The sequence below is a fragment of the Xyrauchen texanus genome, chromosome 14, assembly GCF_025860055.1.
Source record: "Xyrauchen texanus isolate HMW12.3.18 chromosome 14, RBS_HiC_50CHRs, whole genome shotgun sequence".
Lineage (NCBI taxonomy): Eukaryota > Metazoa > Chordata > Actinopteri > Cypriniformes > Catostomidae > Xyrauchen > Xyrauchen texanus.
Window position 1 is genome coordinate 15,632,098 of NC_068289.1, and position 16,824 is coordinate 15,648,921.

General features: G+C 40.0%; 2 protein-coding genes across 2 annotated transcripts; both read right to left on the minus strand.

The window, feature by feature from the left end:
* Positions 1-952: 952 nt before the first annotated feature.
* LOC127654706 (ras-related protein Rab-33B-like) lies at positions 953-10,952 on the minus strand. Its single transcript, XM_052141996.1, has 2 exons — positions 10,698-10,952; positions 953-3,041 (listed from the first exon to the last, which is right to left on the minus strand). Exons 1-2 carry the CDS (start codon positions 10,950-10,952, stop codon positions 2,598-2,600), a joined length of 699 nt encoding a protein of 232 aa, XP_051997956.1. The 3' UTR covers positions 953-2,597.
* Positions 10,953-12,219: 1,267 nt separating this feature from the next.
* Positions 12,220-15,775, minus strand: LOC127654705 (kelch repeat and BTB domain-containing protein 7-like). Its single transcript, XM_052141995.1, has one exon. The coding sequence runs from the start codon at positions 15,541-15,543 to the stop codon at positions 13,672-13,674; it is 1,872 nt and encodes a 623-aa protein (XP_051997955.1). The 5' UTR covers positions 15,544-15,775; the 3' UTR covers positions 12,220-13,671.
* Positions 15,776-16,824: the final 1,049 nt, after the last annotated feature.

Below are 16,824 nucleotides of genomic sequence, written 5' to 3' on the forward strand. Positions count from 1 at the left end.
TGTAAATGTATTAATGCAAACTCATTATGTATACAGTATACTTAGCTATACTTTAAAATTATCATTATAATATAAAGGAGAATCTAAAAACTTTTCCCCCTAAACACCGTTTTACTTTGAGTATCACTGATATATCGGTTAATGTGGTTGTCATGTCTGTCAATATTCACAGAATCGTGACTCAGAAATGGTCCAGACATGTTTGTACGGACATCTGGTGGTGACTTAATGTAATTGCACCCATATATTCTTTAACATGGCCATCAGCACTTTAAATGTAAGAGTTTGCTTATAAATATTTTACCATCAGCCTAAATATTACATGGGGATTTTTTTGCACTGGCAACACGCAGGCAATTTTGCAACAGGCCAAAAATGAGAAGACTTTTGAAAATAAATGTTTAATCACATACAAGCAAAACCCTGCTTGATGTTATTTTTAGTTGGGGTGTGGAATTTATCTCTTTAAAAAGCATTCTACACACCTTAGGTGTTTGGGCTAAAAGGTAGACACATGGTAAAACAAGGCATGTGTTTGCAGCTGCACTTGCCTGCTGATTTTAGGGTTTAAGTGCACATGGAAGGTGTCAAATACGACACTTACTGGCTGAGAGGCTGAGATCAGTTTAGTTCACAAAATAAAATAAAATCGAGTTTGCTGAATGATGTTGTAAATAACCAAATATGGTTTACTAATGTGGTTATAGTCTGAGGATTATTATTATTCTGAGGATTTCGTCTACTATATATCTTAAGTTTAAGAAAGGATTTTGAGGGTTCACACGTCTTTCACTTTTCTAGTCAGTCATGATTACTGAATAAAGTTTTTCAAATCGTATATTGTTTTTTTTTACATTTTATTTATATTTGAAAGAGATTGCTTGTCTATTCATTTAGTCAATACATTTAAGATTTATACATTTTCATGACTTTTCCAGGCCTAGAAATTATAATTTTTATACTTTCCAGGTTTTTCATGACCTTGGAACACTTGTTTTTTTTTCATCAAATAAAAAAATCTCTTTGACCATGCTTGATTACAATTGTAAATATATATTAAAAAAATAATGACTTTCTGTTGTACATTTTATTTGGTTTCAAAGTTAAATAACCTTTTACAACAATTGAACACACATTCCAGAGTCAGTTCAAACTATTTACACAATGACAACAAGTTTCTCTCGAGTACAACAATTTTTTTGTGATTTCAAATCATCAAGACAATCTTTAGACATGACACAATCTTATCAATTTAAAGACCAATTCAGTCAGTTTTCAAAATGCTATTGCCTACAAAAAAGGTTGTCATAATCCACGCACAAAAAATATGTTCCTGTCAAATCTAGTCTTTAAGACATGTTGATGATTTATTTTTACCTTATCTGCATAAGACACCAAACATCATTAAATACCAATATGAAATGTGTCATTATGATTTGTTTTATATATTTATCATGTAGTTTTTCCTTGTTTTGAAACCTTTCCTTGATTTGTTTCAGATAAGTGCTTAAAAGGATAGTTCACCCAAAAGTTAATATTCTCTAATCATTTACTAACCCTCATGCCAAACCAGATCAATATTTAAGTCCTTGGTGATTTGCTTTCTTTGTGCATATCGCCACCTACTGGGCAGTGAGGAGAATTTAAGGTAAAAAAAAGGCCTTAAATATTGATCTGTTTCTAACCCACACCTATCAAATCACTTCTGAAGATATTGATTTAACCACTGGTGTTGTATGGATTACTTTTATGCTGCCTAGGTGTCATTTTTAGAGCTTCAAAGTTATGGCCACCATACACTTGCATTGTATGGATCTACAGAGCTGAAATATTCTTCTAAAAATCTTTGTTTGTGTTCAGCAGAAGAAAGTCATAAACATCTTTGGGTGAGTAAATGATTAGAGAATTTACATTTTTGGGTGAACTATCCATTTAAAACACAGCCCTGAAAGTGGCGCCCATTAGTGTCCATATTAGAATCAGTAATAGCATTAGCTTTTCAGTTACAGTCTTTAGTTTGAGTCAGCATGCAAAAATTATTTTCTAAAGATGAGACGTACCATTTCTACTTTACAGAGAAAAAGTACCCATAGCCTCAAATATTCAATGTTAATTAATATTCCATACCTGTATGGAAAGATTTAACATTGCAGAATGCTCATTGTTGTGGTGCATAGTAATGAGGTGCCAAAGTGTTTTTTCTGATCAGCATAAATGCCCTAGATTGCCTTTAAAAATGTAATCATAGCAACCTACCGGAATTGTCAATTTATATTCTAAACCATATCATACAGGAACAACATGCTAAGTTAATACAGACGGATAATGTTAAAACATGTCCAATAGAGTGAGGTCTTCATGTCATTGTAGATGGAGACAGTTGACAATGGCCTTTAATTATAAGATGCTATAATACAATGTATTATATGGAGGTCCATCTGATACATGAAATGTCATCTGCTTTAAAAAATGCGGTTTAACACAACAAAAATGGCCAAAGTCTGCTTGATCCCCATTTCATGCTTCCAAAGACATTTGTAAACTGCATGTAGACACCAACACATCTCCCTCTCACTTTTCAAGGGACTCCCTGTTATTTAGCAATAACAGGGAGTCTTCACCTCCTGGTCACCAGAGAGCTGTAAGAAGCTGCTCTCACTGGGCTGTTTCAGTCTCAGCGGCTTCTGATTCTTCAGCCTGTAGGCCAAGGTGAGGAAAATGGCATCTACATGCTCTTTTTCTCCAGGGTCCCTTGCAGATGTCTCAAATAAGGGAAAGTTGTAGCTATCAGCAAGTCGCTGAGCAAAGAAAGTGGACACCTCTCTTCTTCCTCTTAAGTCACATTTGTTCCCAACTAGGATATGGGGTGCCATGGCAGGGACTGAGTGACGGCCACACTCCTCAATCCATTCTGGCAGGCTTTCAAATGAAGCCAGACTGGTCACATCATACACAAAGATGATGGCATGGACGTTGCGGTAGTAATGCTCCACCATACTCTTCCTGAAGCGCTCCTGTCCTGCTGTGTCCCATATCTGCAACTGAGAAAGTGGATGTGATTTGCATTATCAAAGACATTAAAAAGTAATATGGGAGGTCAGGGTTAGTTGTCAAATGTGCTATATATCTCAGTATCTAAAAGGTTTAGAGTAAAACGTCCAATTACCCCCCCCACCCCCCCCCAAAAAAAAGATTCTAGTTTGTATAGTTTTGTCTCTTCATTTCAAACACCTATAGTTCAATACTGTGTTCATTTAAATAATTGTAGATAAATCTATCCACCAAACTAAAATTCCAATATCATCATATTTTTGTATTAACTGTTGGGTAAATAAGTGAACACAATAAAACCACACTTGCATACATTCAGGCTAGGGTCAACTGTATATAAATTACAGCACGATACATTTTACGTTTTTGCCGTTTCATATAATAGTTTTGTAGTAGTCAGTTTTCACATTATAATGGGGATAAAGTCAACATGTATTTGTAAATGTAAATGAACAGTGTCTATTTTTTCCTCACCTATAAGGATGGGAATGTTTAATAGTTTATTGATGTTCTATGTATACGTACAGTCAGGTCCATAAATATTGGGACATCGACACAATTATAATCCTTTTGGCTCTATACACCACCACAATGGATTTAAAATGAAACGAACAATATGTGCTTTAACTGCAGACTTTCAGCTTTAATTTGAGGGTATTTACATCCAAATCAGGTGAACGGTGTAGGAATTACAACAGTTTGTATATGTGCCTCCCACTTTTTAAGGGACCAAAAGTAATGGGACAGATTAACAATCAAAAATCAAACTTTCACTTTTTAATACTTGGTTGCAAATCCTTTGCAGTCAATTACAGCCTGAAGTCTGGAACGCATAGACATCACCAGATGCTGGGTTTCATCCCTGGTGATGCTCTGCCAGGCCTCTACTGCAACTGTCTTCAGTTCCTGCTTGTTCTTGGGGAATTTTCCCTTCAGTTTTGTCTTCAGCAAGTGAAATGCATGCTCAATCGGATTCAGGTCAGGTGATTGACTTGGCCATTGCATAACATTCCACTTCTTTCCCTTAAAAAACTCTTTGGTTGCATTCGCAGTATGCTTCGGGTCATTGTCCATCTGTACTGTGAAGTGCCGTCCAATGAGTTCTGAAGCATTTGGCTGAATATGAGCAGATAATATTGCCCGAAACACTTCAGAATTCATCCTGCTGCTTTTGTCAGCAGTCACATCATCAATACATACAAGAGAACCAGTTCCATTGGCAGCCATACATGCCCACGCCATGACACTACCACCACCATGCTTCACTGAATGAGGTGGTATGCTTTGGATCATGAGCAGTTCCTTTCCTTCTCCATACTCTTCTCTTCCCATCACTCTGGTACAAGTTGATCTTTGTCTCATCTGTCCATAGGATGTTGTTCCAGAACTGTGAAGGCTTTTTTAGATGTTGCTTGGCAAACTCTAATCTGGCCTTCCTGTTTTTGAGGCTCACCAATGGTTTACATCTTGTGGTGAACCCTCTGTATTCACTCTGGTGAAGTCTTCTCTTGATTGTTGACTTTGACACACATACACCAACCTCCTGGAGAGTGTTCTTGATCTGGCCAACTGTTGTGAAGTTTTCTCCACCAGGGAAAGAATTCTTCGGTCATCCACCACAGTTGTTTTCCGTGGTCTTCCGGGTCTTTTGGTGTTGCTGAGCTCACCGGTGCGTTCTTTCTTTTTAAGAATGTTCCAAACAGTTGATTTGGCCACACCTAATGTTTTTGCTATCTCTCTGATGGGTTTGTTTTGATTTTTCAGCCTAATGATGGCTTGCTTCACTGACAGTGACAGCTATCTTTGGATCTCATATTGAGAGTTGACAGCAACAGATTCCAAATGCAAATAGCACACTTGAAATGAACTCTGGACCTTTTATCTGCTCCTTGTAAATGGGATAATGAGGGAATAACACACACCTGGCCATGGAACAGCTGAGCAGCCAATTGTCCCATTACATTTGGTCCCTTAAAAAGTGGGAGGCACATATACAAACTGTTGTAATTCCTACACCGTTCACCTGATTTGGATGTAAATACCCTCAAATTAAAGCTGAAAGTCTGCAGTTAAAGCACATCTTGTTCGTTTCATTTCAAATCCATTGTGGTGGTGTATAGAGCCAAAAAGATTATAATTGTGTCGATGTCCCAATATTTATGGACCTGACTGTATATATGTATATATATATATATATATATATATATATATATATATACACATATATACACATACATACACATATACATATACACACACGTGAATCATATATATTATGAATAAATATTTACTATACTATCATATAATAATCTATATATGTAGATTATTCCAAACTTTGGCTGCCAGTGTATGTGTGTATATATATTATATATATATATATATATATATATATATATATATATATATATATATATATATATATACATACATACACACACACACACACACACACACACACACACACACACACACACACACAGACAAAAGTTTGGAATAATCTACAGATTTTAGTGTTTCAGAAGGAAATTGGTACTTTAATTCATCAAAGTGGCATTCAACTGATCACAAAGTATAATCAGGACATTACTGATTGTAAAAAACAGGCCCCATTTCCAGCAGCCATCACTCCATCACCTTATCCTTGAGTAATCATGCTAAATTGCTCATTTGGTATTCAAAAATCACTTGCCATTATATCAAACACAGATGAAAGCTATTTGGTTCATTAAATGAAGCTTAACATTGTCTTTGTGTTTATTTTTGAGTTGCAACAGTATGCAATAGACTGGCATGTCTTAAGGTCAATATTAGGTAAAAAATGGCAAAACAAGAAACAGCTTTCTCTAGAAACTTGTCAGTCAATCATTGTTTTGAGGAATGTACTATGCTTGAAGTCTATGCTTTTGAGTCTATACAATGCTTGAAATTTCAAAAAACTTAAACTGGCTCTAACAAGGACAGATAGAGAAGTGGAAGGACAGATAGAGATATGGAAGGACAGATGTACAACTAAATAAGAGGATAAGTACATCAGAGTCTCTAGTTTGAGAAATAGACGCTCACATGTCCTCAGCTGACAGCTTCACTGAATTCTACCCACTCAACACCAGTTCTGTTTCATTCCTACTGACCGCCAGAGGCAGTATAAACACTACTGGATTATCGCAGCGCCAGCCACATAGGTCGAGAGAATATACCAACAAAGTCACATAGTGACGTATGCTGAGCCCTGGGGGTTATAAACCACAGCCGCTCAGCACTCTGCCTCTTTCACTTTCTCGCCTGGTTGAGATAGGTTGTTTACCTAAGTAATATATTGTGCTGTCAAGTGCAGCTTACAAGAGCAGCGAGATATTGTCCTCACAAGCTGTGTCAGTACGCATCTACACCACTTCAACGGATTTGAAGTGTTTTTAGCCGCATTTTGGTGAGTTTCATTCCTTTTCGTCGGTAACACTCTGTGCCCCTCGGTGCTATCTGGTGGCTGGTGTTTTCCGCGCTATAAGTTAACGCTCTCCCGTTGACATTTTCATCATTCATTCAGCTGTTCTGAACTTTTTTCCTCGAACTTATGTGATACTCTGCGCCCCTTGGTTCAATCCATCAGCCATTTTTGATATTTATTTATCTTTTTCAAGAGATATTTCTTGACATTACCTGTCTGTTTACCCGCAGGAATTATATAATTATTATTTTCCTGTATTCTGCTTCGTTACGATCATTCTGCTTGAATTAAACCTTACGCTTCTATCCGAAGGTGTTATTAGTGAGTAACTATGGCTCACAGCTCGATTGCCACTGGTTTCCCACTGACTTGTAAGCTGTGCCCTAATAATCTCCTCCCGGACGACGGTCATAACATCTGCCCTTCGTGTTTGGGTGTTCAACATCTGAGAGAGGCTCTCACGGACCCGTGTCTGCACTGCAGTCTTTTACCTATGTCGGACCCCAATTCAACGGTGAAACTCGGGCAGTTGGATGTAGCCCCTTCTCGCACTCAGAAGCGCAGGGCATCTAAGAGGAGGGCCACATCGCGGAGTGATGAACATCCGTGTGTGGAGGAAAATTCATTCTCTAATACGGTTTCTGTACTTTCTTCAGTGATGGCGGAGCTAAAACGCCTGCTTCACTTGCTTCAGCCTGTCACATCTGCTACACCTGTGAAGATGACACAGGAGGATGAGAATGTTCTGAATCGTGGCTTGATTCCCCTCGTTTTTCACATCATTCTGACTTGGATGTGTTTTCTACAATTGCTTCTGATTCTTTTTTCATGATCATGGGAATGCTGTGGATGTTGCGGCGCAACCATCATCTCAGGATGTTTTCACTGGTTTTCCAGCAACGGAGGGGTCGAGTGGGGGGTCAGTTCAGTCATCTGGACAGGCCCAGTCCTCTTCTGATGATACTTTGGCTGTGCTTCGAATGGTTCTTGCTTGTCTAGAACTTGATGAGTCACCTGTCTAATCTGCCCAAACCAATGTCTTTTTCAGGCAGGCCACAACGGTGACTTCTTTTGCCATGCCACCATGTAAAGATTTTCAAATGCCCTCACTGGTTCTGGTCCGCCTCAACGGCGCTCAAAGATTGCTCGGACGTTAGCATCTATGGCTGAAGCAGATTCCATCGGGGTGAGTCGTGCTCCAGAAATAAAGCAGCCTGTTACAGCTTTGGTGGTGTCTCCTGACGAGGCTCTACGAGGGAATGGTCGATGTCCCAGTGTGCAATGTGGTCGCACAGATTAATTACAAATAAAGGCATACGAGTCTGTTGCTTACATAACTCATGCAGAAAACACAATCTGTCAGTTACTACTTGCTGCTACCAGTATGCTAGAACCAGCAAATGTTGATCCCTCAATTTCACAGTTTCTGCAAACGGATCTTTTGGCAACGGGCCATGTAACCCGCGAGCTGGGTAGTCTTGCAGCCATGCTTCTGGCAGCCCGCCGCCAAGTGTGGCTTGCCCAAGCACGGCAACCTGAGGACTGCAAGACAACCTTGAGAGATCTTCCATTCGTTCTCGGGCATCTTTTTGGTCCTAATGTTCCGGAGCTGTTGGAAAAGAGGGTAAAGCTGTCTGAGGCCACTCGTCAACTGACGCAGGTACAGCGCAACCCTACCTTTAGGATGCCAGCAGTTCAGACCCGACATCGCTATGCCACACCAGAGCAATATTTCCGCCAGCGCGCTACACCGCAGTCACAGCCCCTCAAAGGCCTCGGGCTACTGAGAATGCTAGAGTTTTTCGGCCACCTCATCGACATTTGCCAGGAGGGCCCCGTCAGCGCCCGCCTGCACGACCACTAAAAGTCGCACACATACAGCCTGAGACACTCAGGCCGGCGGTCGATCGTTTTTCAATAGAACCGATAGAGTACTGGAGGACCCACACAGCAGACCCTTGGGTTTTGACGACTCCGAGCAGGGGATATACCCTACAGTTTCGACGCCAACCTCCCAGATTTTCAAGAATCGTTCCTACGGTTGTCAAAAATGCAGTTTGATCAATGGCCCTCTCTCTGGAAATTCATTCACTGTTACAGAAGGGAGCCATAGAAAAAATTAATCCCCTCGTTCAGGAAGAGGGGTTCAATTCAACATATTTTCTTGTTCCGAAGAAGAACGGTGTTTTCCGCCCAATTCTCGATTTGAGGCATCTGAATTTGTTCCTGAAGGTCCTTCCTTTTCGAATGCTGCACACAGCAGACGTTCTTCGGTCTGTGGCAGCAGACGATTGGTTTGTAAGTGTCGACCTGAAAGATGCATACTTTCACATCCAACTTTCCAATTGCTGTTCATCACAGAAAGTTTCTGCGTTTCATTTTCCTGAATCAAGCCTACCAGTTCAACCTTTCAGTCTTTCCCTTGCTCCTCGTGTCTTCACATGGTGTGTGAGCGCAGCTCTGTCTCCTCTTTGGATGAGAGATATGCGTATTATGCCTTAGCTGGACGATTGGCTTCTTTGTGCCCCCACAAAACAGCAGACTGTGCAAGACTCCAGACTGCTTTTGAGACATGTGCAGAAGTTGGGTTTTTCTGTGAACGAGAAAAAGAGCTGTCTGAATCCAACACAGACCACTATGTTCATAGGAATAACCCTGAATTCCCGCCTAATGTCTGCCTCCCTGTCTCAAGTACGTGTGACGAACATTCTACAACTCTTGGCCCGCTTTCACCCGGGTGTGTCTTTACAGTACCAGGTAATGGGTGTTAAGGATGTTAACTGCTGCTACAGTGGTGATTCCACTAGGTTTACTCCACCTCAGGCCACTTCAGTTGTGGAACAACAGTTTGCAACTAGATCCCACCAGACATCGCCATCGACGGATTGTAATTTCTCACCGTTGCTTACGGGCCTTGAGGTGGTGGATGCAGGTGGAGTTGTTGAAGACAGGAGTGCCCCTGGGTATTGTTCCTTCTCGACGGGAGTTGGTCACGACCGATTCTTCCCTCACAGGGTGGGGGGGCAACATGGAACCAGAGGTATATTTGCGGGCGCTGGACACCGACCCAGACCACAGAACATATCAACCTTCTGGAACTACGTGCAGTGTTCATGGCTTTAAAGTATTGCATGCCAGTCCTGGCAGGCCGCCATGTTCTCGTTTGGCCTGACAATACCTCAACAGTGTTCCATCTAAACCACCAGGGCGGCACACAATCCTGCAGGTCTCTACAGCTTACGCACGCGATCCTGACATGGTGCCAGCCGCGACTCGCTTCACTGAGGACAGCTCATATTTCAGGAGCAGCAACCAGACAGCAGATGCTCTTTCCAGGGATTGGGTACATCCAGGAGAATGGAGACTTCATCCAGATGTTGTGCAGGAGATCTGGCTACGATTTGGAAGAGCAGATTTCTTGCCAGAGTTCTTGGTCACTCGGAATGCGCGAGAAAGGCGTACCGAGGCAGAGTGCTTTATAACCCCCAGGGCTCAGCATACGTCACTATGTGACTTTGTTGGTATATTCTCTCGACCTATCTGGCTGGTGCTGCAATAATCCAGTAGTGTTTATACTGCCTCTGGCGGTCACAGTTACATGTGTAACTAACGTTTCATGTACAACAGTAAAGAGAAGACTCACGGGTGCAGGCCTTAAGGGAAGAATTGCAAAGAAAAAGCCACTTTTGAAACAGTAAAAGAAAAGGTTAGAGTGGGCTGCCAGTGTGTGTGTCAAAATTAAATATATCCATAAACATACAAGAAATATTCACCAGAGTAATAAAAGTAGGCTATAATACATATTATATAGCAAAACAACGAATGCCTATTTGTATCTTGTGTCATATTTCATAAATCAGCATGCAATAATCGTTTTAATTTTTCAGTTATAATTTCATTATAATTAGTTTTTAATTATGTATTAATATTTATATAAAAACATTATATTATTACTTTTAACAATATCACAAATTGTTTAAAAAAAATTAAAAAAAATCTTTACACTTTTGTTTGTGCACCACTGAGTGGACTTTTATTTTTCAAAACAACAATAATACAGACTAGATCCATTGTGCAGAAATATAAATAAATAATATGTAGTCATTAACGGTAAACGTTCTATTTACAGCTTAAGGAGCAGTAAAAAAATAATAATAATAATAAACTTAGCTGTACTGATTATCCTCGTCTGTGTTTTTACCTTTATGTTTTCCCCATCAAGTTGCAGGGTCTTTTCTCTAAAATCCACTCCGATTGTTGCCTCGGGATTATCGAGAAATTCACCACCGCAAAACCTGTAAGTAAGGCATGTCTTTCCAACATTTGAATCCCCGATGACGATTATTTTAAACACCCTTGCCTGAGGACTGTCATATTCTTGAAACGAGTCATTTGCAAGACTGTCTCTACTTGAATAAACAGTCGCGAATTCATTCGTGGTCTTTTCTATTGCCATAGTTCTACTGCCTACAAAATAACGCGAGAGCATAAGACCTTAACGTGAACTCCCGCAACCAACCAAAAGCCTTGTAAATATGCTTTAGTTATTCCTTACAACAATGTGTAAAACTGAAAAAGATTGAACATAACAATACGTTTTTAAACAGACTTATTAATTAGGGCCAAACCTATAAATTAGCTAGGCTACAGGAAGATCATTTTAATTTTATTAGACTATGACATGAAGACAACAATAATAAGAAATTAAAATAAGAAACACACAAAAACACAAACATGCCAAACTAGGTGGGGTACGAGGATAAAGCCAAGCCTTTCTACCAAAACCTAAACAGCAATAAAAACCTCCAGCACTTACCTTAAACACAATACACTATGCATGGCCACATTTTGTTGATTCATGATTTCATTAATGAAATATCCCTAAACTAACATACCTTCATAACTGTATCTCAAAGACATAGGGTAGACTGAGTACACTAGTAACACATTTTGCTTTTTCCTGTACTGCACAAATACAGAGCACAATAAACATGCCATTTGTTCACATAAGATACCTTTATCTGTCTACTAACAAAATAAATGCTTTTGTTGCAACTATTCCCATACAGTTGTAACACTATGCCTGAACAGTTGTAAATGTGCTAAATAAGACATATGGATAATTTAAGTGAATGATACTGACACATTTTATACTCTGTGATTGTTTTCAAATATGTCTAATGCTTGCAAATGTATCATTTCTAACGCATCATCTGGAAATACTCTCTTTGGCTCCCTGTTGCATGCACATACATGCAAACAAACCACAGTACTCATTTACAATCCCACTGTATGTTTGGACTACTTTACAAAATCATTTAAACTGCATAATTATATCTATCTATCTGAATGCATTAATTTGTTTTTGCTTATTTATCTAAGCTTTCTGACTTCTACAATTCTGATCAATACTAACAAAACTCTAGAAAGAGCATTGGCAACCATGTAGCGGGTACAGTTGTAACACCATGTTACATCTGTCCCCCACTGATCACCTTGCATGTTTGCCTGATTTTCTCAGTGACCTTACATCCTAGGATGTCCTAAAATACATTAATTGAAGGTAGACAAATCAATAATTACAACAAGCAAATTGTCCTTTCATGGTCATTCAGAAATAATGATTTATTCAAAGGAAATTGTAAGAAAAAAAATAACACGACAAAGTTTTGTCCCCCATTATGTTCTTAACATTTTCTACACAGAGAGAGGATGCTAATATGAATATGCATACTGAAAATGAAAGTTCAAACTTGCATTAGAAGGGAAATATTAACAGTGTTTCAAATGTTTGCGATCTCATCCTACTTCCACTGTTCATTGACTAAAAAGATAATAATAGGTGTTGTAATGAAAATTCTAAGGGATGTGGAAATATCCAAAGTGGTTGAAATAAAAAGAAAATGGTACACCCTTTGCTGGTAGTTATTTTGACAAACTATACTTATTTATGAGGGCAATATGTCTAAAAACTGTATGCATATAATGACAAAATTTGGACATCCATAATAGCCCCAACAGAAGCCTTTTTCCCCACACTTATATACCCCCAACTTTATATTATATTTAATCAAAACATACTATTGATGCTCCATCAACATTCACGAAAACGTCCTATTTTCTCCTGATCATTGTACACTTTGGGAACAGAAATTGGGGGCCTTTAGCTCCTTTTTACCCAGTGTAAGATTCAAACATACTACTGTTCTTTATTTGTGACTGGCAAAGTGAAAATACTAACAATTCTTTGTGCCAATTTATAATCCTGAGACAATGTATAATTCACTTGCCTATTTTTACAAAGGCACGCCTTCGTTTAATAATACTTGAATAGCATGAATTTCAAGTAGATTTTGGCCTGGTTGTTTTGGGGTGAACCACTATTTGCCAGGCTAATAATTTCAAAAATCAAAAAATTTCAAATGAAAATGATATCATCAGCATAACAATATGATTAAGGAATTTAATATGAAGCAAGGAAATCTGACCTGTAGCAAAGGTGCTTGTGGTTTATAAATAACGCAGGATCTTTCTTTATTCTCCCTCTCCCCTTTTCTCCCCAATTTGGAATGCCCAATTCCCAATATGCTCTAGGTCTTCATGGTGGCGTAGTGACTCGCCTTAATCCGGGTGGAGGAGGACAAACTCAGTTGCCTCCTCGTCTGAGACAGTCAATCCATGCATCTGATCACGTGGCTTATTGAGCGCATTACTGTGGATACATTGTGCATGTGGAGGCTTCACGCTATTCTCCGTGGCATCCACACACAAATCACCACGTGCCCCACCGAGAGCGAGAGCCACATAATGACCACAATTAGGTTACCCCATGTGACTACCCTCCCGAGCAACCTGGCCAATTTGGTTGCTTAGGAGACCTGGCTGGAGTCACTCAGCACACCCTGGATTCGAACTCACGCCTGGATGGTAGTCGGCGTCTTTACTAGCTGAGCTACCCAGCCCCCCAATAACACAGAATCTTAAATATTTCTAATTTTACGTAATCACCTTTGTTTTCTTTTTTCAAAATACTGAAATTTTATTTACAATTTTAAATACATAATAAAATCAAAATTCCAAAGTAGTCCTAGACTTTTGGACCCCACTGTATATCTCAAAATACTTTGCAGCATTTGTGACATTTGACACAGCTTACACTTTGAGAAACACACTGACTACCAGTTCTCATCTGAAAACGAGCTTGAGCTGCCAGAGTCAGAGTCTGCATCAGTCAATCCATCAAAGTCCCAGTCAGCACTGGAGCCACTGTCATCATCCTCTTCAGAGATGAAATTCTGACCAGAACCCAGACATGCAGTATACACCCTGCTGGAGAGACTTATTAACCCAAACAAGGATCCAAACATGGTGGCCACATTTTGCCAAGTGTCCCGAGAGGGGTCATATTCATGTACAACAAGCCTATTTTTGTTGTGATGAACTATTGCAATCGTTAGTAGAAGCAGTTTGTTATTGTGTTGCACGACTTGGTAGTTGAGAGCACTGCTATCAATTGGAATGTCTCCAATGCGCCTCCATTCTCCATGAGCTGGGTTGTATGCTTTTACCACAGGGATGTCACACAGGCAGATGATCTGCTCCTGAAAGACACAGGCTTTGTGGAGTTTACTGCGTTTGAGAGAGCCCTGCTGGAGCCAGTGGTTTTTCTTGGGCTCATAGCTGAGCATCCTCCTCTTATTCACCACATAAAATCGCTCATTGACTGTCACAACCTGCATCTTCCCCAATGAGTGAGGCAAAGGGGCCACCAAAATCCACTGGTTTCTTTGAATGCTGTAGCACTCTACTTCCTTGAGCCTGGCATCTGAAACTGGATTTCTGCCACCCAGAATGTAAAGGTGCCCATTGAGATAGCCGATGTACGAGTGCATTCGTCCAATCAGTCTTTCTGCCAGCTCCTGCCAGCTATTTAACATTGGGTTGTACACCCAGAAGTGCTTTGACAGGTGCGAGGCCAGATACAAATGGTTTTCTGGTGTGCTACAGACCAAAAACGTCTCCATAGGAGAGTGTTTGAAGTTCTGATTGTTTAGGTTAATGACCGGGGAAGCCATTGAGTAGATTTCCTCAGTGTAGGGATCGTAGCACATGAAAGGTTCATTTGGCCTTCCGAAGAAGAGGACCATTTCTTTCGCACTCTTCCCGATTCTTTGTTTGGTGTCATTTACACCCATTGAAATCATTACGCTTTGTTCACCAAAGACCCTATCGAACACATTAGAAAGATATTTCTTTATAAAAGGGTTTGATTTAAGGCTTTCGAGATAACCCCTGTCTTTTTCTGAAAACAAAGACCACCGAACACATCTAAGGACCTGCAGTGCATCTTCAGCATCTGCATGCAAATTATTCTCAATCCACTGTATAGCGAAAGAACACACTTTCCTTTCACAGTCCACATCGAGAGAATCCAGATTGAGGATCTCTTTTATTTGCCTCAGGTCCAGCTCACAAAGCTCCTTTACATTGGCAATAAGTTGGACAAAGTTCTTTGCAATGAATGCTTGAGACTTGCTCTTCAGCTCCAGATTGTCAAAGGCGTCAGCAAACTTCAAAATCCCTGCACAGTTAGAAAGGTCCAGCCTTCTCGCCATGAAATTAGCACAAACCTGCCGTATATACTCCAACTGAAGCATATTAGCAGCTGCATAGAGCCTTTGCACATTGCCTTCTGTGATTGTCACTTTGCCGGTGTAGCAGTAATCGATGATGACAGCCATGGAGTCTGCGTCGACATCATGAATGGTTATTTTTCTCTGCGTACTCTCATACAATCCTCCTGTAAACATGCTCTTAAAATAAGGGCTCGCAGCTGCCAGTATATTGCGGTTGCACTGGAAAAATGTACCCGCTGCAACAGGAGAGGAAACACTTTGGTCCACCGACTCCCGTTCAGCTTCTACTTCGATAGTCACGTCGACTAATAATTGCGAGTCGTAGAATAATTTCAGCCCTTTCATCAAACTTAAAGCGTGATTCGAGTCCTCGAGCTCCTCCGGACCATCGAAAAAGTTCACTGAAGCCATGTTGCGCCAAAAGACATTCACCACACGGCGTTTTCTCTGTTCAAACGCAACTAATTCCCGTTAGTTCGCCGTAACACCGGCATCAAATCTCCCATCGCGTCTCGTGAAAACAACAAGCCGTAAGCTTGCAGGCACTGCTTATTTATTGCCTAAAAGTGCAACCATGTTTCATGGATGAAAACGCGTTCCTTTTTCGCTGTGCAAATTTTTTCAGAGCATCGTTTGGGAAATGATCAGCAGCAGTGATGTCCGTATCATTAGAAGCGTCAGCGTTGCAGGTCGCACTCAAACATGCTTTCAGCGCGAGCTGCAACATAATGCGCTGATTGGTCGCACTGGTAGCGACGCAAAATCTAGTGCGCTGCCTACCAAGACAGCATTTTTGGGCATGCGCCCTCAGGCCCCCAAATGTGCGCTTTAAGTTGGCAGCCCACTTAGTTTTGAGACCCAGGCATTCTCAGTGCTCTGTATTAAGTTTGGTTGACCTGCTGAAGCATGGGAATACATGGGAAATATGTGCTAATATGGAAGCACATTTCCGCCACATTGAGGGAAAAAAAGCATAATTTTGTAAGTCACAACACAAGTATGAGTTACTAAGTCATATTTACGAAATAAAACGTCTTTATTATTCGATTTAAAGTTCTACATTTGAGATGTAAAGTCATAATTACGAGATGTTAGGAAAATTCCAGATTCAGAGTAAAAGATATTTGATTAATTCATATTTGACATAAATGTCATAATTATGAGATACTTATCTAATACTTTATCTAATAATGTCACAGTTATGATATATGATCTCATAATTATGAATAAGGAGCCGTTTACGTGACAAAGTTTTCAACTAAAAACTGAAAATGTTTATACCTTTTGGCTGTGCGTTTACACGAAAACTGCATTTTGAGGACTTTTGAAAACGATGCCGTTATCATCTACGTGTAAACCTACAAAAACACGAATTTGTGAAAACGAAGATGTCATGCGCACGTGTATTACGTGTTCAGTCTATAGGCATGAACTTCGGAAAAACTTCGTCCTTACTTCCAGGGCGAACAGACAAATATGAGATCACCAGTTGGAGTCCTTAAAAAGGTGGCGGGCTTTATAGTCCAGGGTCACTTGTAGTAATAAAGCAACCTCCAGACAAAATTGCTCAATGCAACGCTCTCAACAGTCTGTGAAAGATTGCTTATGTGTGCAGGTGCGTAGTGTTTCTTTACAAAATTACATAGCCAACTACTGTCCTGGCATGCATAATACAGTGTTTTAAGTCGTTTT

What these genes read in the sequence shown, in the direction of transcription:
- LOC127654705 (XM_052141995.1), bottom strand. Translation starts at nt 15,543, where the DNA reads ATGGCTTCAGTGAACTTTTTCGATGGTCCGGAGGAGCTCGAGGACTCG.
- LOC127654706 (XM_052141996.1), bottom strand. Translation starts at nt 10,952, where the DNA reads ATGGCAATAGAAAAGACCACGAATGAATTCGCGACTGTTTATTCAAGT. An exon ending in TTGATGGGGAAAACATAAAG is followed by an intron (nt 3,042 to 10,697) that starts GTAAAAACACAG and finishes CCACTTTCTCAG; the next exon opens with TTGCAGATATGGGACACAGC.